The sequence below is a fragment of the Nothobranchius furzeri genome, chromosome 2, assembly GCF_043380555.1.
Source record: "Nothobranchius furzeri strain GRZ-AD chromosome 2, NfurGRZ-RIMD1, whole genome shotgun sequence".
Taxonomy (NCBI): domain Eukaryota; kingdom Metazoa; phylum Chordata; class Actinopteri; order Cyprinodontiformes; family Nothobranchiidae; genus Nothobranchius; species Nothobranchius furzeri.
The window spans coordinates 4,003,465-4,025,609 of NC_091742.1; the positions used below are offsets into that span (position 1 = coordinate 4,003,465).

At 43.3% G+C, this 22,145-nt stretch overlaps 1 protein-coding gene across 13 annotated transcripts in view; it reads right to left on the minus strand.

Annotated features, from left to right (window-relative positions):
- Window positions 1–6,176: 6,176 nt before the first annotated feature.
- Window positions 6,177–22,145, minus strand: part of utrn (utrophin) — a 208,672-nt gene continuing 192,703 nt past the window's right edge. For 12 of the 13 annotated variants that reach the window (XM_015947254.3, XM_015947253.3, XM_015947261.3 and 9 more), the window contains 6 exons: window positions 13,732–13,893; window positions 12,939–13,176; window positions 11,068–11,143; window positions 10,810–10,893; window positions 7,421–7,446; window positions 6,177–6,656 (listed from right to left, as the gene is read on the minus strand). In XM_015947254.3, the coding sequence (XP_015802740.3) occupies window positions 6,648–6,656; window positions 7,421–7,446; window positions 10,810–10,893; window positions 11,068–11,143; window positions 12,939–13,176; window positions 13,732–13,893 (595 nt within the window). In that variant the 3' untranslated portion in view covers window positions 6,177–6,647. The remainder of the gene's footprint in view (window positions 6,657–7,420; window positions 7,447–10,809; window positions 10,894–11,067; window positions 11,144–12,938; window positions 13,177–13,731; window positions 13,894–22,145) is intronic. The other variant, XM_015947260.3, reaches the window with a different exon arrangement.

Sequence of the window (22,145 nt, forward strand, 5' to 3'; positions counted from 1 at the left end):
AGCTTTTATGTTGTGTGATCTTCAGTGTTTACAGCTGGTGTGGTGGCTCTGAGCCCTGTCTGCAGAATAAAGACAAGATAATAGTTCATGCTGCAAAAAACTGTATGTAAATAATTATATAGCATTAAAATGACTCCAGTATCAGTCCAGACAGCTTTTGATTTGCCTCAATAGTCCTGGTTTAGACCCAACTAGACAGAAAGAATTGATATTTCTAAGTAAAATCCTTCAATAAAATAAAAATTATTTTAAAAAAAATTAATTATTGGTTGATGATTAATTTGAATATGTTAGAAAGATCTTATCTTTTGTGGTCAAGGTGGCATTTAAATATTAGAAACAGATTATCTGATGGGCTGATCCATGGATGTAGTTATGACTGTAGAAGTAGTGGGGTGGGGTGGGGGTCACAACCGGCATGAGGACGGGTGGGGTGGGGGTGTCTTTAAAGTAAGTATACAAAAATATGTATAAAACTACAGCCTAGGCCAGGGGTGGGCAATCCTGGTCCTCGAGGGCCGCTATCCAGCAGGTTTTAGTTGTTTACCTGCCCCAACACACCTGATTCCTGGATGAATCACCTGTTCAGCAGCTCATCAGGCTCTGCAGCAGCCTGTTAATCACTAGTCGATTCAAACCAGGTGTGTTTAAGCAGAGAAACAAGTAAAACCTGCTGGACAGCGGCCCTCGAGGACTGGGATTGCCCACCCCTGGCCTAGAGGTTCTTTTATGCAATGGCAGGAATGCAGAACTGTTAAGTACACCGGTGGCAGGAACGGCCAATCATTCGTTAGCAAGTATCAGCAGAGCCAATAGATGAGCGCATGGAAAACAGCTTCAACACAAGCTGTTGTTTTCCATTTGGCCCTAGTGCACAAGCAGTGTATTTAATAAAGCATAATATTGTTGGGTGGGGGTGGGCTGTCCCCCTGCTGCCCCCATAAACTCCATAGGCTAGTCCCACTACACTAAAAATCTCCTAAAACCAAACCCATCAAGCTCCAAATGCAAAGTTTCACCTCTAGAAGACTCTTCACACATCTCTAAATAATCAATAAACTGTACATTTAAATGTATTTATTATCAACTATTATTAATAACCAAACAGTAAATAAAGTTGCACAAAAAAGTATGTGAAGCCTTTGGAATTATATGGACTTTTGCACAGATTGGTCAAAAAATGTTATCGGACCTTCATCTATTTCACAACAATAGACAATCACAGTCTGCTGAAACTAATAATCCACAAATAATTATATGATTTCACGTTCTTTAACTTGCAACCGTATAGCTCAAATGTGTGTCTTAAGTGGTTGAAAGTTCTCATTACAACTGAAGGAGCTGCATCCATTTCTGGTCCTCGGTGACGTCTAGTGCTGAATATATTTCAGATGCTTGCTCCAAAGCACCTGATCAAAATGGTTAAATAACTTTAGGATGCAGAAGTCTGCAAAAGCCCGTTGTTGGGTATTTTTTATAATTGTACCTTTTTGAGGCCTAAAAGATGCCCATTTTGTGTTATTAACACAAAATGAATCTCTGTTTTTGCCAACTGTTGCTGTTCATGAAAGGTTGACCAAGGATGTTGATTGTGGGTTTCCAACTGAAAACTGTACCTCTGTAACCTGAGAAGGCCCGCCTTCTCCCCCATCCTTTTGCTGAATAAAGCCCCTGGGAAACTGAGGAGACTTGGGAGTGACGGGGGGAAAGCCTCGGAGGAGGTTTTTCCCTGCGTTAACTCTCCATTATTTTGGGGACTCAGAGTAAAATGTCTCCCTTATTGTCATGTGTGTTATTTCAGGTTCCAGGGTTATGAAGATTAAATATTACCCCACATGTAATTACTTAACATTTTGGTGGAGATGCCGGGGATGCAGAGCTGGTGACCTGAAGGCTTTCCCCAGGGGCTGGTCAGCTCCATGGAGGGATTTCTGCGCCCAGCTCTCGCAGGACGATTCATGGACATTACAAACAATCTCTCTCTCTGTGTGTGTCGTCCTTTAAGGTAATATGGGATAAATCTAAAATTACCTATCACCCGTCTCATGAAGCACGACTAAAGGCCAGCCAGACCAGCGTTGGTTTAACCAATTAAACGTTTGAAATTAATCTTGTGAAAATGGACTAATAATGCATTTTTTGGATTAAAATTGCCAAGGGAAAGGTTACAACATCTGAACATCTGACTTTGCTTGACATACCAGATTTTGGTCTTTTCTATTTTTTTCAGCTCACAAGAGAAAAAAGCTGATTTAGGACAAAAGGCCTAAATATTCCAAAAAGCATCCAACTTGATAACACTTGGTCGACGTTCTGCCATTAGGTTCAGTTGGCTACTTATCAGTAATTGTCAAAGGGAGACCTACTACGCAGCTTAGTGCTAACTCACCATGTGGACTCAGCACATTCTGGAGCTCTGAGGCGCACCGAGGACGATAAACTTCAGCTGATAAGCACTGCAAAGGAGCTGTTACAGCTTTGAGATTCATTAGGATACAAGTTTGACTCAAATTTGCAGAAGTTGGAGCCTTTACATAAAGAACCGCAGTGTCAGCATAAAAGAAATTCAGCTGCTGACATAATATAAATATTAATTATCTCTTTTTTTGTGTCCATCTCTAGTTTCCGCTTTGGGGTTGGGTGTATCACAAATCCTCCCCTTCGGTCCTGCTGTGCCTTGCCTCATCCTCAACATCTGTTGCCCGTCCCTGTATTGCGCCGTGGGTGGGGGTGCGATGCAGACATCTACACCATCAGCACCGGTTTGTCAGTGCCTGCCAAGCATTGATCAAAGAGGACAGCTGTCAAAAGGAAGCAGCCAGTGCTGCTGCATGAATGGGGGTGGAAGTAAACACCAAGCACCACCAGCAGCACGGCTCGATCCAGATAAATGGTTTTGTTGATTGCTGGACAGCCGAAGCCCGGAGGAATAATCGCATCTGTTCTCATCCGTGACGAAAGATTATGACATCACAGATGGTGCTGCTCAGGCAAGTTAGAGAAAAAATGTTTTGAATAAGATCTATGCTCAAAATGTGAAGGTATTGATGGGAAGTTTTTAAAAAAAAGCATCACATTTAGACACTGATTCTTCTTCACGTACTGCAGCCAGCCACTAGGGGGAGCTTCTACTCCTACTTATGTTCCTTCATCTTGTTATTGGTTTCATCCTATAGGTGGAACAGGTGGAAACCCCATTTAGGTATTAATGATTACATCTGCAACCTTCTAATTATTTTATTAACAACTTATTCCTATTTACAAACAATAGACAGAAGAGGCACCTTGTCTGTAGAGTTGTTACCCCAGATCCAATTAGGATGCAGTATTAATTCCCATTAAATTACTGATAGATGATGCAGTGAGAACTTGTGTGGCAAAAGAATATCAACCAGTTTATTACATTATTATTTATTACATTTAAGACAAAAGTTTCCAGAAAAAGACAGATTGGCTTCACCTGAAGAGATAAAATGAGGTCATATAAGCATAATTTGCTTGTTGAAATTTTGTGACAGGAATGACAGAAAGCACTGTACAGTAACGAAGGAGCAGTCAAACAAGGTCACAACCAATTTAAGGGTTGACAGTCTAATAACTGCAGCCTTTAGAGGGAATAAGGTTTCATGCGGAGGCTTAATTCAGCCTGACGGGTTGCTAAAAGTTGCTGAACATACACTAGAAAAATGCAATTAGGGTCAGATCATAATAAAGGAAAAAGTGGCAGAGCGATCATGCAGATTAAAGACGAAAGTGTCACAAACTACACCAACTAGAAATAAAAATGGTGGACAAATATACACTGCCCGGCCCCAAAAAAGTCGCCACCTGGATTTAACCAAGCAAAATAGGTACGATCCTCCTAATGGATAATCACTGCATGGGTGAACTGGTGCAATGGGTTGCTTCTTATTTCTTAAACAACCATGTGGAAAGACACATTTGATGGCCATGGAAACGATGTTAATGTTGATCATTGGCATGCACCAAGCAGAGAAAGCATCTACAGAGACTCTTTTAATAATGCATTAAAAATTGCATTATTAAACTGGTCTGATGAGTCCAGATGGACCCTATTTCAGAGTGATGGGTGCATCACGGTAAGAAGAGAGGCAGGTGACTTGATGCACTAATCATGCCTATAGCAAGCCTGTACAAGCCTGTAGGGGCAGTGCTATGATCCGGGCTTGCCGCAGTTGGTCTGGTATAGATCTATATTCCATCTTCCCTGATGGCACGGGCATATTCCAAGATGACAACGCCAGGATTCATAGGCCTCAAATGGTAAGTGTGGTTCAGGGAGCATGAGACATAATTTTCACACATGGATTGGCCACCTCAGAGTTCAGATCTTAACCCCATTGAGAATATTTGGGATGAGCAGGAGAAGGCTTTATGCAGCGGTCAGACTCTACCATCATCAATGCAAGATCTTTGTAAAACAATAATGCAACAGTGGATGGAAACAAATGCAGTGACATTGCAGGAGCTTATAGAAACAATGCCACAGCGAATGTGTGCTGTAGTCAAGGCTGAAGGGGGTGCAATGAAACATTGGGAGTGTGACCTGCTTGGCTGAGCTTTGAAGTAACACAATGATGATTCAGACGTTCAGTACAAAATCAAAATTTGAGTCATTAACAATAGATATAAATGTAGATCATTTAAAATATGGTCAAAGATAATCTGCTTATCCTAACTCCCGGGTAAAATGCTAAACCTTTGCAGCACGGGCGCGTCTCAATTTTATCACGCTGGCCTGAAAGGATCGTTGTCCGGACCATTTCAGGAACTAATGGAGTACCTGAACAGGGGTAGTTACTCAGAAAGGTACAGTAGACTGTCTGAGTGGGACTTGTAGTCAGCTTGTGCTGACTGGTTGTATCTGTAAGAAATGGCATCGGCAGACGTCCAATTCAATCACCAAATAACCTGCATTTGTAATAAAATCTCACGATGACGTCATTTACAGCACTTCGTGGTCACAAAGCACAAATAAAAACGCAGCTTTTTACGTCACACAGCTGCTCTCCCAGTTTTCTGAATGGAATCGATTACGACAGAAAAAAAACTTTAAACATTGTTAATGATCAGTGATGCTACTCATTGCCAAAGCGATTGCGTTACGCTAACATCTTAGCAAAGTCCCGAAAGGGCTGATTTTGTATGAAGACACGAGGATAGGACGCACCATCGTAACTCCCACTCCCGTTTCTCCCTCCCAGAACTCCTAAAGCGGAAACACGGCTTTAGCAGACAAGTCAGCTCTCTCGACCCAAACACTAAGCTGATATTAAAAAAAAGCTTATTAGCGTTAATCATTCATCCTAAATGATTTATTTCTCCAGCTAGAGTGCAGCACGCTCCCTGCAAACGTAATAACGACAGACCCTCTCACCATGTGATCAGTTCCTGTGATAAATAACATTGCCTAGGTGACAGCTGTGAAGGTGGCATTAATCAGGCGGAGATTTCTTAAACCAGGAGTGATGGATTCCTTAGTCCGAGCTAACAGCGACGACAAAGATGAATAAAAACAGCAAGGCTCATGAATTTGTTATAAAACCTTTTTTATTTAGAATAAAACACTGTAGCCATATTACACGTAGTGTGGTGAATCTATTTTACATACCTCAGGAGAAGCGACACAGTTCTGCCAGTTACGGTTCACCATGACTGTAACCAATACGTCGTTGTTACTCTACAGCCAGACGAGGTTATAGTAGTGTTCAGTGCCACGAGTTTTACAGGACAGCATAAGAAGCACAACAACGTGACGCGGTGAGGGGCCGGTGCGCCAAGGCCAGAGGGAAAAACAACTGCGGGTGATGTGAGACTAGCTTCAGCAGGTCGCTCCGCTACAGCCAGAACTCTGTTGGATTTCATGAACTTGCTGCGGCTGTACACCGATACAGCAAAGCTACCGCTTCGGATGCTAGACCGGACTGTAAAGGATCACAAACCACAACAACAAAACTGTGTCTACAAGTTTGAGGTAGCAAGGCAATCATGGCTTTACTCTGATTTGTCAACATAGAGCTCTAAAATAATAATAAAAACATCTACGTAATAGTGACAGGCTCATGATCCAACATTAAGGACAACTTCAGATTTTAATCTATATAATCTTTATACACAGTCCTGGTGTGATTCAGCTGCTGTCTCCGTCTTTTTAGGCACAAAGGGGGTGAAGTCGACACGAGGCGGAGAGGCCGCCGGTGCTTTAAAGGGGAATTTTACATCAAGCATGCTACAGGACAGTTTTCAGAGGTGACTGTACAGTTTCTAACGCATCCTGTTCTCTTTTTAAAACCAACTGTGTGGATCACCTACAAACTAATTTGTGGATAATCCTTGAAGAAGAAGAAAAAAAACCCTAGAGAATAGCCACGGAATGACAAACTGATTCCCAGTCAAAGGCAGAAGTCAAAAAGTGATCTCAAATCCCAAGGCAGAGAATATTTTACCACACATAGAAATATGAGGATAAAAACACTAAAACAAGTTTAGGAACAATCTGCAGTTGCATAGTACAAGATAAAGGTGGTCAAATGAGTCCGGCTGTCTGCTCCTGTGCGTCTTTGGGATGTTCGGGACAAAAGGGTTTTGTTTGGGAATGGTCTCGCGTTCACGTGTGCAGCTGGTCCTCACATCACCTGGAGAACAGACAGAAGACGTGGCGTTAAAAACCCGATGATTCTGGTAACCAGTGGAGATGCAACCCTCCGACGCAGGAACGGAGCATTGCATCATTAACGCTAATCAGTCTAATTAAAAACCTGTTATCATTAATTATCCATCACCATTTTAGCTCCTTTTCCTGACACAAGCAGCTCAGACCGACGGCCCTTCTGCTCGACAATTTACCTTCCTTTCTTCTCTCACTGCTGCCTGGATTAAAATGTAATGATGCACACGTAAAGGAATTCAACTACGTGGGTATTTTACTGACTTAATCATCCGCTGAGGTGGAATTGTCTTTCAGAGCAAGCTCAGAGGGGAAAGTGAGTCAGTTTTGTTACAACGATCATTAAAAAAATCTTTTTAATGAGTTTAGCTAGCCTGGAGCGGTCTGAGGAGACGCTGGGACTGTGAACCGCCGAGGCTCACCGGAGCTGGGTTAATAATTACAGAGAGAAGAGGTCAGCGGCAGAAGCTTTCACAATCCTTTTGTCCTGAAACGCACCTTTACCCTGAGACCAGGAGGATGAGAGGAGGTGCTAATGGAACCCCCAGAGATCCATTAGCCAGCTCCTTCTCACGGGTGAAGGCTGCACGGAGGACAATGCCTGTTATTACCTCTAAGATGTTCTCCGACGCAACTTCCACCCATCGTTACAAATGACTGAAATACACACACGGAGCAGAACGGGGGAGCTGCTGACGGCACATGGACTCATTCATAGTTCTGGAGTCTTACCTGTGGTCTCGATGAGAGGCTCGAGGCTGTGGAAGACAAAAGAAAACACTTAAAACCCTCCATTCAGCTCTGCTTGTATAAGTTAAATCATCAGCCTCTGGGTGCCTTCCACACACTCATGCACACACACTCAACTTCTGTGCAGATGTGCCTGGGAGCTGTGCAGCAGCCGGAGCCTAATAACGTTCAAACAGCAGCAACATTCAAATGGCTTTTTAACCGAAGCACAAAGAGAGCTTCAGCTCTGAAAACCAGCGCCGTGTTGGAACTGCCCCTACAGGTAGGTGCACCTACAGGGGGAGGCTGTCATCTCTTCCTCGTCACCCCTGACAGCTAAACACACGCACGCACACACAGCTGGACGACAGTATGGACTTAGAAAACGAAGGACACGAACAACGGTAGCCTGTTTTCACTATGACAACGGCGTTCTGGGTGTTAACCTGTATCTGGCCAGAGGGACTCAGAACAAATCATCCTTTGGATCAGTTCTGAATTTTAGGCTGAAGACAAAATAAATGATTTCAAGGGGTTAATTTACATTTATTTAACGAACCATAAGACGTAAGATTCCTTTCATTAAATAGATGTAAAATTAACCCTTTACATAATGGTGAGCCATTTTGCCAGATATTTGTACATTTTTGACATTTCTTGCTCATTCTGAGACGTTTTTAAACAGTAAACACTCAAATATTTATAAAACTTGATGTTTCTGGTTGAAAACGGGACGATCTCGTAATTCACCACTACACCTCCAATTAAAGTCAAAAGGGGGAGTGATACTGTTCACCCCCCGGCAGGAGGAGCTGGTTCATCTCAAATCATTTAAGGCTGACGTCAGCCCAAGCCCTATTGGAGGTTCTATCACAAAGCACAGGTTTTTTCCTGCTGTCATCTTTAATGTAAATACTGTATTTTTTATGTCTTTTCTGAGTGTTTCGTGACACTGTGTATTGTTCTTGTGTACGGAGATGAAAGAACTTCTCCACCGGAAGATTGCAGTCTGATCGCCGGTAAATCAGCCCGTAGCTTGACTAGCATTGAATTGCGACAGTCTTATAAGCTTTTAAAACGGAAGAGCGAGCTGCAGCACGAATTGCACACGCTAATTAGTCCGAAATATTAACACGAACGCCTCACAAACGTTTTGGTTACTCGGACTGGTCAGTTCTACGACAGAATTAGACTGCAAATTCCTGTTTAGCCAACAGGCCCCGCTAGCTTAGCACAGCCAGCCTCACCCAGACCGCTTGTGTCTGTGGGCCTGGCCCGTGAGAGGTGGAATCTGAGCGTGGCAGGCCTGCCCCCAAGTGTCACTGACACCATTCAAAACACTAGGGCCCCCTCAACTCGCTCTCTTTACAGCTGTGAATGGAGGGTTTTTGAGATGTGCTGTGAAGAAAAACATGTTATCCCATTTCAGTGTTCGGTGGGGGATGTACTCTGTTTTTTGCAGAGTCTGATGGACAAGGGTAAAGCTTTCTCCACTATTAAGGTTTATCTGGCTGCAATTTCTGCATGCCATGTGGGGTTTTGGTGACAAACCAGTGGGGCAACACCCGTTAGTGAGTCGCTTCATGAAGGGTGCTCGCCGTAAGCTACCAGTCTTTAGGCCACTGGTACCACTGTGGGACCACTCTCTTGTTCAGGAGGCCTTCTGTCATCATCCTTTTGAACCGGTAGATGGGGCTGGATTGAAATTTCTCTCTTTAAAGACTGCTCTTAGCTTCAACTACAGCAAAGAGAGTGAGTGACCTTCAGGCATGGTCAGTCAGTCCCTCTTGTTTACGGTGGGCCCCTGGCTACACTAAGGTGTGTCTGCGGCCCAATCCAGCTTTTGTGCCTAAAGTAATGGAGTCGTCTTATAGCTGCTCCCCTGTGGAGCTGCTGGTTTTTCACTCACCTCCTTTATCCTCAGCAGAAGAGCAGAAGCTTAAAGGTTGGTTTATGCTTGACGTGTCTGCGAGGTCCGCACGGCTCCGCGCGGCGAAATTGCGTCATTTTAACAAACACGCCCCTCCACCGCACCTCCGCACGGCCCAGAATTTCCGCAACGCGCACCTAAGAAATTTTCTAACCACGCGGACGGTCGGACGCGGAAAAACATGGCGGACCGGCAAGAACTAGTATGGCAGAGGTTCGTAAATACAGACATTTGTATGATTCAGCTCTCAAAGATCACCGTGATCAACATGTTGTTAATAATTCTTGGAGAGAAATAGCTCGCACTGTCGGAAAAGACGAGGACGCTGTTAAAAATGCTGGAATGCCATGTTGTAAACAGTAATTTCTACTTCTACTATGGTGTAGTGTTGGATGCATGCCGTAGAGCTCCATGCTGCCCCCTACAGTTTGGGAGAATATTGGCTCACCGCAGAGACGAGCCGCATGAACCATAAACGCTGTGAGTTGTGAAGCGCGTTCCATCCGTGAGCCGCATCATCAAGCGGAAAGTGAATGTGTCAAGCATAAACCAAGCTCAATTGTCTCTGCACTGTTCGAGCTTTAAGGGTTTATATGGACAGGACTGCTGGTCTCAGAAAATCAGACCAGTTGTTTGTTTCTTGGGCCACGGCCCATAAAGGCAAACCTGTGGCTCGCCAGAGACTGGCACACTGGATTGTAGAAGCAATCAGCCTTTCATATAGGTGCAAGGGTGCTGAACCCCCTCTGCGGGTGAGGGCTCATTCTACAAGGAGCATGGCGACATCTTGGGCCCTGTTTCGTGGAGTGTCAGTCCAGCATATCTGTGCAGCAGCTAGCTGGGCCACGCCGCTAACTTTTGTGCTGTTTTACAGACTGGATGTGTCTCAACCTTTGCTGGCGCATCCAGTGCTAGAGGCAGGATGAATAGCATCTGCTTAGTGGTGAAGCTGAATTTTGCTGCAGCTCGCCTCGGGATGGACATGCAATCCGGGAGTGGGCCATATCTCCCATAGTGAATCACTGAACGATGTTAGAAAAAGAATGTAGGGTCACGGTATGTAACAGAGTGAGGTGTTTCACCAACAGTTCCCTTCTTGAGTTGATGGTAAGAAATCGTTTGAATGAGGAGGGGTTTGTTGGCCGTGTATACTGGGTGGGCGGAGCCTGGGCACGGCGCAACCAGTCTGTCAGGGACAGACGTGATGTCATTGGAGCTTCTGTAGTTGGTCACGCCAGGGCGATTCCCACAGTGAAACACCTCACTCTGTTATCAAAGAACCGGGCTTTACATAACGTAACCCTACGTTTAAATTTGTGCCTGTCATTCTGTTGGATGCTGACTCATGTTGTGCGAAGGGACGCGACGACAGCTAAAAAGATTTAGTATTTTTCTGATGTGGTGAAACACAAACATGCTGAGGGGACACGGCGACGACGGCCGGAGGAGCGGGGGAACTTACGACTGCATGCAGGGAAGGAGTTGTTAATCTGCTCCATTACATCTGCCAGGTCAGAGCTGCTGTTGTGTGGGTCCAGCAGCTCATCTGAACACACACACGTGCGCACACACAGGCACAGACAGGTTGAAATACGGACACCAGATACACTCTCTGATGCTTCCACAAGGAGCAACAAGTTTGCCTCTGACTGACCTTTCAGAGTAAGAGCTGCTAAATGCAGATTTGACCCAGTGGACAGAAAACTGTTGAGCTTCTCACCTGAGTTTTCAGTGGGTGGTCCTCTGTCTTGTACAGTAGGAGAGGATGCACCGTTTACCCTGGAGTCTACCTCCGGCTGAAACAGAGGCAAAAAAATAATCAACACAATCACTCTGCCTGGAAGTGAAAAAACAAGGGAATACATGAAGGAGGGTGTTATCTTTTGAACTAAAACACACCCCTGCCAAAGTCTCAAAGAGAGAATTCCATGCTACACATTCAGAGACGTCACAGGACATTTTTCTGAGTGTGAGACCCCAGGACTCCAATATGAATGACTAAAATGAAAGTCATGAAACCTGGCCAAAACATATGGCAGCTCTCACAGTTTTCCTGTTGAAGCTTTAATGGGTCTCCTTTAATATTATTGGCTGGAAGCAAACACAAACGCTGCAGCAGCAGATGACAAACAGAAGAGCAGCAATAATCAGGACTAAAATCACCCCCAGCGTGTTTTCACAAACGTCCGTGTCTTTAAAGCGCTGAAGATCTCAGTCGTGCTGATGTCAGCGATCTCAGCTGTTCACTGTTCCCATTCCGCTCATTTAAGCGTCACACATACGGACTCAACTCAAGTCTGAGGAAACGGTTCATGCCTGGTGACATTTACGACAGAATCTCACGCTCCCCTGAGCGTTTGCTCAACGTAAAACTAAATAAACACGGTTCTCCTTCCTTCCTCTAATAACCGCTGTCATCTTCGTCTCCCGCTGCTCTCAGAGCGAAGGAAGGCTGAAGCGTCGGAGACGTCCCAAGAGAACAACTGTTATCTCTCAGCTTATCTTAGCACAGCTGAGGTCGGGTTTTTGCTTGGCCTTGGAGTGTACATTTAATGGGAGCCATCAACACAGCTGACTTTTATTTTTTTTATTTTTGTTTATTTATTTTGGGACTTGGGTGCAGCTCGTCGTCGCTGATGGAAAGGCATACTGACATGTTTTTAGGTCTTGAGGGACAGACGTCAAATATGAGGGGATGAACGTGCTAATAGCTAAACATCTTAGTCTAAATGTGCTGAGTCACCTCAGCTATGTAAATGATCTCCTTGCTTCCAGCTCTGCAGCTTCCCGAAACTCTGTTACTGCCCAAACGTTGTGGTTTTGGCCCAAACGATCGAATCTCAGCGAGTAGTTAGGTGAGGCAAAAAGGAAACCTGTAAGTTACTTTGGCTGGAGGGGTAAGAGCAGCTGATGATGAGCTGTTGCTAACACAACCGTTGAAACTGTAAAGAATGTTTATTCTCAATGTTTTACCCAGAAATGATCGTTTTAAAGTACTGGTGGCCAAGTTTATAAATGCTCCACTTAACCTTTTATTGTGAAATCCCTGAGCTGCTCTGAGACATCCCTACATGCTGGGGTGTGTGTGTGTGTGTGTGTGTGTGTGTGTGTGTGTGTGTGTGTGTGTGTGTGTGTGTGTGTGTGTGTGTGTGTGTGAGAGAGAGAGAGAGAGAGAGAGAGAGAGAGAGAGAGAGAGAGAGAGAGAGAGAGAGAGAGAGAGAGAGAGAGAGAGAGAGAGAGAGAGAGAGAGAGAGAGAGAGAGAGAGAGAGAGAGAGAGAGAGAGAGAGAGAGAGAGAGAGAGAGAGAGAGAGAGAGAGAGAGAGAGAGAGAGAGAGAGAGAGAGAGAGAGAGAGAGAGAGAGAGAGAGAGAGAGAGAGAGAGAGAAGTGAAAATTGGAATCTTAAAACAAAAACAAACATTTATTCTACAACTTAAAAGGTTGTTCTGGTATCTTCAAGGCTAAGATTTCAAACCAGGTGAGGAAAGTTGAACATAAGAGAATAAATTCAGGTCTTGGGAAGGATGACTTGAGTTCTCCAGCATTAAATTCACAGAACCGATTCAACAAAGAGGCAGAACAGTTGTGTGACCTGGTGCAGCAGCTGTCGAAGGCGGTGGAGCTGAGACTCCAGCTGCTTGTTGTGTTCCTCCAGGATGTGCATGCGGGCCTCCAGCCGGCCTTTGTGTTGCCGCAGCAGCTTGGCTTCAGCCAGCAGGTCGGCCTCGTTGGGGTGAGCGGTGGAGCTCTCCGACTCCCAGTGGCCTCCAGCAGGGGCCCCTCGATGGCCGTGCTGTTCTTTCAGCTGCTCATACTCCCTCTGCAGCATCCTGGGAGAGTTCGAGGCAAGGGAAATATCACAACAAGCTGTAGTTCCTTATTTTCTTTCCGCATTTGTCTCCATTCTAACGGTTATTCGTGTTCTCATCCTGAATTCCCACACAAAAATCCCTCTGATGTTTACCTCTGCATTCTCCTCTCAGCTAACTCCTGTTGCTGTGGGTAGCAAACATAATAGACCCCCACCCACCTAAATCTCTCTCCTCAGCCTCTCCACCTCAGAGCAGAACCATAAGCTGCTGCGCTTTGCTTAAGTTGGCATTTATGAGGGTGGCAGTAAAGCTCTCCCAGAGAGAGTGTGTGTGTGTGTAATCAGTGTTAAATCATTCCAGCCGAGCTACTGGCCCTGCAAAAGCAACCCCACAGCAACAGACTCTGCAGTCATTCTTTGGCTGAGGCTTTTGTGCTGAAAGTGTAAATAAAAACAGAAAGGGGTTTTCTTTGCATAAAACTGAATAAATAAGTTATTGATTTGGTCTAAACACCAGGTGAGCCAATTCCTCTTTGAAAGGTTAAGCAGAACTTTCCATTTTTCACACGCTCACCTCTGCTCCTCCTCCAGACGGGCGATGTTGCGCTCCAGCTCGCCCCGCTCCTCCCTCTCCACAGCTTGCAGTATCTGGGCAGGGCTCTGGGGCTGGCTGCACGGAGAGCCCTCCCCTCCCAGAGTCTGGCAGTACTGAATGATCAGGGCGTGCTCGTCATCCCTGTGGAAAACGCAAAACAAGTGGTGACAACTCCAAACATGAGCTTCCTGTCACTTATTTCAGTCACAGAGCCACAATAAAAAGACAGGTAACAGTCAGATACTCTTTTTCGGACAGAAAGCTGGAAGAATATATTTAATTTTTGTTGTTTTTTTCCTCATGAAACCAGTAAAGTTGTGTCCAAAAGTACAAATTATCGGGCGAAAACCACATGAGCATGTCTGCCAGCTCACAAATTGTGGATTAAACTTATTTCATTAGTTCTCAGGTCTATTTTGATCATTTTTAAAAGGTCAGATTGAAGCCATATGGTGTGTCTACAGCCATTAGTCAACACTGTGTCCATTCAGCAATATAAAGCTAATTTCCAAACCAATTCAATGTTTTTCCCATAGAAAAGGACCAATCGATAGACCAAACTTGAAGGGAAATCATTAGTTACTTTCTTTAGACGTTATTGACCTGTATTACTTTCAAAAAGAAGTGTTGTTTCTCCTGCCGCCACATGATTTCTGCCTCAAGTGGAGGCTTTTTAGTATCCCAGGGTGTGGTTTATGAGTGAGGATGAAACGGGACGTCGACAGGCGGGTCAGGGAAGCATCAAGAAGACACTTCTCTTGGTCAAAAAAAGTGAGCTGAGGTGGACGTGGACAGGATGTCCCCTGGAGGACTCCTGGAGGGAATACATTTCTGGGAATGCCTCTGGATCCCACTGAAGGAGCTAGAGGAACGTAGCTATGTTTTAGGTAGCTCCTAAAGATGGCTGCTATTGCTTTATGGTTTGTGACTTATAACAGCAAAAATACTCAGTTTATTTCCCCACAAATAAAGACGTTCTCGTGATGCAAAGGTGACCTGAATGTCACTAATCAAGCTTAGTGCTTATGGCGTAGGCACATCTGCTTGGCGCCATGAGCTGGGGGATGGGGAGATAGAGGAAGAAGAGCAGAGACAGAGGTTGGCAGACAGATGAAACGTGATGAAAGGAGAGACGGAGAAATGTCTGCTGTCATGCAGCTGTTGAGTCTTCATCCAGCCATCTTTTATGTGTCAAGTCAATGATGAAGGGAAGAGGCGGTACGTCTTAGTGAAGCCCAGCTGTCTCATTCGTTCTGAGACTCTGCTTGAACTACCAGACTAAAACTTGGAGGGGTGGCACATTTAGATGGTGCTTTTCTTTTCTTTTCTTTTCTTTTCTTTTCTTTTCTTTTTTAAGATATTCATCGCTGAAGTAACTTCTTCAGAGAACCAGTCTGACGAGCAGAAATAAAGTTTGGTGGAGAAAGTTAGGCAGAACAGCTCCACCAGTGTTGGGACGGTTTCCTTTTGCGTTGGTCTCACCGTTGTGTTCAAGATGTGCTCATCAAGTTAGGGGCTGAGATCTGAAAACTGTGTAACGTTGCAGCAGAAATCTGACAAGGGAATGGTTTAAAAAGGATCACAAATCATTTTAATTAGAAAAGTACAAAAAGCGAGCAAACCCAAGAGGGCTGGTTGTAATTTATCACAGCAATAAAAAGCAGCAACGGCGTAATTATTCCAACTTCGGTTCTGTTTCACAAACACATTTGGTAAACAACACCACAATGCTCATTTCCTCTGTTTTTCAGTCTTATTTTTTCTATTGGTGCTGTCGCTGTTTTACTCATTTTAAAACTATTAACTCAGTGTGTGAGGATCAAAATGACCAAATCAGAGCCTTACAGGATAATGGATGGATGAATTTTTCAGGCTTTTAAAGGTATTTTTGGTAAAGTTAAGACACAAGCAGTTTGAAACGTCTGAAGCTTTACAAATTCAACGTTTGAGTCATTAGGTCATTCGTCCAATGAGAGGGGTTATGACTAAAAGCCCATGAGGGAAGTTATCGTGATATTTTAGATTCAAGAAGCGAACGCAAACATTAACTAACAAAATGGGGATTGTTGCATTTATTCCACCAAAAATCAAGAACATAAAAAGCCAGAGACACTGGAAAAAGGATGTTTATCTTTACCTAATAAATTATTCTAATTTGTTTTAAATATTGGCTAAATTAATGAGTAAAAGAGACATTAAAGCTGTTAACCCATCCACCAGAACCAAAAACCCACATTGCCAGAGGAAACCAGATAGCACTATACACCAGTCGCCGTTTTTCAGGTCCAAACTTCTTCTGTTGTCCGTGACTTCAAATGGTGTTTTTCTTTTTGGGACTCTGATAGTTTGTCCTAAAGTTGAAGTGGTAGCAGCCGGCTGTTTCTCCTCTGATATTATTGAGCGGATAACTTTTTACACCAGTGGTGTTTTGTTGGTAAATACACAAGTGCGCAATGAATGGAGGACCCAGAAAAGAGTGGCAGGTCGGCAAGACCAACAAAGTCAAAGTCCCATTAGTTGTCACACACACAGGTGTGTGTGTGTGCGAAATTTGTTCTCCGCATTTGACCCATCCCCTGGGGGAGCGGTGAGCTGCAGACACAGCCACACTTGGGAACTATTTGGTGGTTTAACCCCCCAATCCAACCCCTTAATGCTGAGTGTCAAGCAGGGAGGCATTGGGTCCCATTTTTTCTTTGGTATGACCCGACCAGGAATCAAACCCCTGACCTCCCAGTCTCAGGGCGGACACTCTACCACTAGGCCACTGAGAAAGGTTCCAACAACAGGATGGTCCTATGTTTGCTTTCAGTCTGAGGCATATTATTGGTATTATTGCGTTTTTTATTTTAACCTCCACAAAATGTTTATAGCTATTCTATATTAGAACGTTAAGACACATATGAAAACATTTTTCAAGCTAGCTTGTTTTCCAAATTTGCTATAACAGCTTTAAAGAGGTCCTTCACTGATATTTCTAATACTTTTACAGTAGTCTCTAATAGGAATGAATGCCGAAAAAGCTCCGATGCACCAGTATCAATACAGAGATTTTAGTCAGAAGTGAAAGTAGCTTCAGACGAGAGGTTTTGGAGTCTCATTTCCTGTTATTTGGACATCTTACCTTGGATTGGCTAACAGCAACGTGACTCTACCACTGACTCCGTTTTCTATGCAATGTGGATGTTTTATCTCCACAGATAACACAAGCCTGAAGGAGTTCTGCCATGTAGCAGAGTTGCTAATGCTAACGATTAGCTTCTAGCGGGCAAGTCGTTCTCTGTTTTCAGGATGCTAAACCAACAACAGTCTACCCTGTCATGAGTCAAGATGGGTAAGACATGAATGTTAAAGGGACTTTAGGGACTTTAGAATTTTTATGCTCGCGATTGCCCCCTCAGGCCAAAAGTGTAACGGCAGCTTCAATAGTAGGCTCGTGCACGAGGCAAGCATGCTGTACGTGCACACTCCTTAACGAAAATAACAGCTGAGACAGTCCCGTGTGTGTGTGTGTGTGTGTGTTTGTGTGTGTGTGTGTGTGTGTGGCCCAAAGGACAGAGGACAGGAGAACGCGCAGCTAATTAATTAAATAATTTGGTTCTGTACCTTTCTCTTCAGCACAGCCGAAAAAGGTTTATGATGGGTCAGTCCTCCTGCATGCTCAGATCATTCCCTTCCCTTGCTTGAAAAATTGTTCCAAAATGAAAGTTGAACCCACATCTTTATCTGTGAATTCAATGCCGTTAGGCGAGTCTCAAATAAAAATTTGGGCATCTTACTGTAAAAAAAATACACCATTAATGTAAAAAATAAACTCTAAATAAACTATGTTCACATCCAGAATCAAACCCAGGTCTTCTGCACAAGAGTGCTAAAGCACCAGTGACGTCATTTGTAACATTTATATCCTTGATGACAGCTGAAACAACGTTCAAAGAACGGTTTGGAGTGAAAATGGCTATTTTGTTGCTAATTTGCAGGAAATATCTAGAAGAAAGTTCTACAGAAAGTAGCTAAGGGCCCTCAGAAATGTAGCTAGCTTTGTCACTAGGCGTTAGGAACAGCGACAAAGTGGCACTGCCTCTCTCTCTGCTGCTAAAGCTACTGATAGCAAATGCTACGGGCTATGCCTGAGCGTGAACGCGCATGAAGCAGCCTGCTCGACCCGAGCATCTCTCTTTTTCTGTGATTTTACAGAAAAACAGGCAATCACAGTAAAAATGCCAGGGCTCATTCTACAGGACCAGGGCATTGCAGGAGAATGTATGAAGAAGACATTTATTATTTCTATACATGGTTTGGCTGTCAAACTTCCTTATAGTCCCTTTAAGCGACAGTGTGACTTAGATCCATCAGGATTTTCTAATTCTAGAGTTTGACGTCTATTTTCTATCAGACGCTAAATAACGAGATAGGTGTAGGCGACTATTTTCATTTTCAGCCTGCATGAAAAACTTAGGGACTGGTTATTTTCAGAAATAATAAATAAAAAAATGATTTCTCTGTGAAGGACTTGTTTAGATGTGTTTTATACAAGATAAATAAAAATCATTTTATTTTACTAATCAGAAATTTTTTGCAGGTTTTTTCTCATAAACATCTTACTAAACACCATTCTCTTGATTTATTTTAAGGGACCCAACATTTATATTTCATGACAGATTTTGCTGGAATTCTGAAATTCTAGAATACAAAAAAAAAAGAAGAAAGAAAACTGGATGTGGTTCAGCGGCTGCTGCAACATGAAGAAATCCTTCCACACACTAACATATTTTTCTCTGAAATGTGGTCTGACAGGAAAAATAGAGAAAAAAAAGGCTCCAAGAGAGAAAGTTGAGAACTGGTATCGTTTTCTAGGGGTTGGCAACGGGGTCATGCTAACACTGAGTAACCAATTAGGCAGGTTCCAGGTGAGTCAGGGGGATCCAGGAAACAATAGGACCACTACAAGTGAAAATGGAAGCTATATGGGGCAAAAACTCCTCAAAAGCACCTCCAAGGACATAGAGTGCAGTGAAAACACTGGAGACGATGGTGTACCGGCAGAAAATAGCAGCCTCTGAAAAATGATGATGGAGGAGAGCATCCAAGTGGTACAATAGAGGAATTAAATGTAAATAATGGTGAGGCTCCCAGATCGCTGCAGTTTAGAGTTGTGCTTGGTGAGGACGAGAGCCCTGAGGGGACTTTTAAGGTTTTAATCCAACAACGATGATCTCCAGTCTTCAATCAAAGCTATCACTAAGAAAACAGGCTCTCCTTAAGATGAACACTGCTGATTTATCTGCTGCTGAGACTACGCCCCAAAGAAAAACAGCCAGAGATAAAGACGCAGAAAAACAGGAATAAAAGGAAAGACAAAAAAATGGAGTGATGGAGTGATATAAGAGATGGTCTGAGCAGGATTGTGGTTAAATGTTGCTTTTGGTGTGTTTCAGGAATGAGTGAAGCGGTTGGAGGTTTACATTTACAGCGTTCCAACTGAAGGTTGCCAGTACCTAAAGGTAAAACCTGATTAGTCTACAATCAAAAAGAATGAAAGGCTGAAAAGAGGAGGAGAGGGAGATGAAAAGATGTAATGGAGGTGGTTCAGAGAGAAAGAGCAGGAGAAATTAAATGAAGAGGAACAAGAACAAAGGAGAAGAAATAGACATGAAAAGGAGCTGAAAATGGAAAGAGAGATAACCGAGGCACTAATGACAACGCCGCGTTTAGCTGGAGGTCAGAGAAAACACAAATTTACTAATTAAAGATTCCCTTTTAGATTAAAGCTACAAAAAACAAAAAAGGACAGAAGGACTAAAACTGATAGTGTCCACACACACACCACAGATAAACTGGGCAACTGGCAGCAAGTCCTAATGGGTGTTTGCAGGACTGAAACCATCAGAAAACACGAGCCGCGTGTAATTAGCAAGCACAAACATGCTGATTTCAGTAGCTGCTGCCATCAAGCATGGGAATGGTTTCTGGGAACACGTGTGTCCTCGCAAACAAACAGATGTGTTATGGAGACGAAACTGAATATTTTAACTGAAATCCCGTTTTCTGAGGCGTGTAGAAGGACGCACTGGAAAGAGAAGAAGAGCTGCTGCTTTAAAAGAATCTGAGTGGGGAAATTCACTCTACTGGTTTCTAGAAGACTCCACTGATTCTCTGTAGAAGTTTACTCAAGGCCCAAATCATGAACAGCCTATGATATTTTTGCCTCAGAGGGTCTGACAGTAGTTGAGAGATATTTAGTGTTTCAGTGAAATTCATGGCGATTCTTTTAAGGTGTGACCAAAATTGCTATAATTCCATTATTTATCAGTATAATCTCAGATTAAATCTCAGGTTTAAACTGTGGTTGGTGATAGGCAGTCATGTTGTTTTCTAGATTTTGGAACTTTATTATAATATTTTAAACTTGTCTTTTAGATGAACTATTTAAGACTTTAAAGAGACAACATGTAGTTTTTACCAATAATCTCTGGAAATGCCCATCAAAATGTTGCTGAAAAATATTGGCAGCTTTATACATTACACATATAACCCTACGCCTAAAGTACATAGGGCGCAGGTATAGCATCTTTAGGGTACTGCATTGTTGGTTCTTTTTTAAAACACATAAAAGGTTTCTTTTTTACCTTTCTGCTATGGGAATAGCATAGCAGCAAGGTAAAAAAAGCACCACCTCACCCCTGCCACGTGGACCTCAAGGGATAAACCATCAACCCTGCTCAATGGTCAACTTTCCTGGCGGAGTCACCCATGAAGACATTGGGAGGGTTAAGAGGGAAATAAACCCTGCTCCGTTCCTGCCGTTACCTGCACATCTAAATGTTTCCTGTCTCTAAAGTGATTCTCTTCGCAACAATGATAGTGGACGGCGTCTCCTTAGATGGACTTCTTCTTTGTTAACAACAGTTTTCTAAGCACTATGATCCAGTAAGGGATTCAATCTGAAACACAACGGGGCTTCATGTTTTCTTTTATCCCTCCTGAAGATTCTCCAAGGTGTTAACCGTCTTTCAAGCGTTGTGTAAGAAAAAATATGTTTTAAAAAACTTCCCTTCCACAAACCCCAAACTGAACTTTCTTCTTTTGATGCAGCACGATAGGAAACTTCCAGCTCCCCAGCAGCAATTCTAAAACACACTTGTATGGATTTTAGGAGTGTTATGCTGCACACATTTGAAACCTCTTAGGTGCATTAAAGTGCCACAATTCATTCTACATGTGTGCACAAATCTAAATCCATCACTAAAACTAATTTCCTCCAAAGACAGTTACACAATAACAGCTGTGTTCCATCTTATTGTGTGTATCTGATTCTTTACACACTACTGTGTGTCGGAGAGCTTTTAAACCTCGGGAACTCATTTCAGAATACGAGTTTTAAAAGTGACCAACACGTCCTTCCACCTGAAAGGTCTGCAGTAGATAGACACGCACTCACACAAATAATCAGGAAATCTATTACTAAAACTACTTGTCAGACCTTTTTGTGAGTTCCTTTTTTGCTCAGTGAAAGTTTTTTTTACGATGATTCATGGTGTTATTGTCTGAGATCCAGGCTTTTTACAATATAAATTAATCTTTAAGCAGCTTTGCATGATTCTTGTTTGATTTCTATGCACTAAAACAAAGAAACGCCTTGGGTTTTTATTATTGTGGCAGGCACACCTGTTTACTTCCCAACAAAACCAAATATCAACCAATTTAGAGGAGTGGTTGACTTGTTTAATCAATGATTTTTTCTCTAATAGGAAGGAATGCCTTGTAAATTGTTTCTGGGTGGGATGGGGGTTGGGTTGGGGGGATATACCAGATTTCTTGGAACAAAAAGTTGCTCACATCACAGCTGAGCTTCAGACAGCAGGATTTTGTCATTTTAGCCGATATTTGGACAGCTCACCTCTTTTGTACATTTGTTCTGTGTACAACTTCATAATCCATTACTTGTTCATTTTTTTTACACAGCGCAGTAAAAAATTTTTGTCGGACGTGACGCCACCACGCGGCGAGCTCTGATGATGGCTAGAGTCGCTAACCGAAACACGTCAGCTTCAAGGTTAACAACTATTTTTTACTGTGCTTTGCAAAGAAAAAAAAGAACAAAATTATGGATCTCGCCTCTGATTGGCGAACAGCAACGCGACTCTACCACCGACTTGCAACATTGATGTTTTATCTCCGTAAATAACACAAGCCTGGAGGAGCTTCTGCTGTGTGGTGAAGTTGCTAATGCTAACAGTTAGCGTACACGAGTCAAGACATTCTCTGTTTCCTGGACGCTAAACCAACAACGGCTTTCCCCGTGGTGAGTCAAGATGGGTGAGTCCAGGAATGTTAATTCCCAGTGTGATGTAGACCTGTGAGAATTGTCAAATCCTACAGTTTCACCGTCT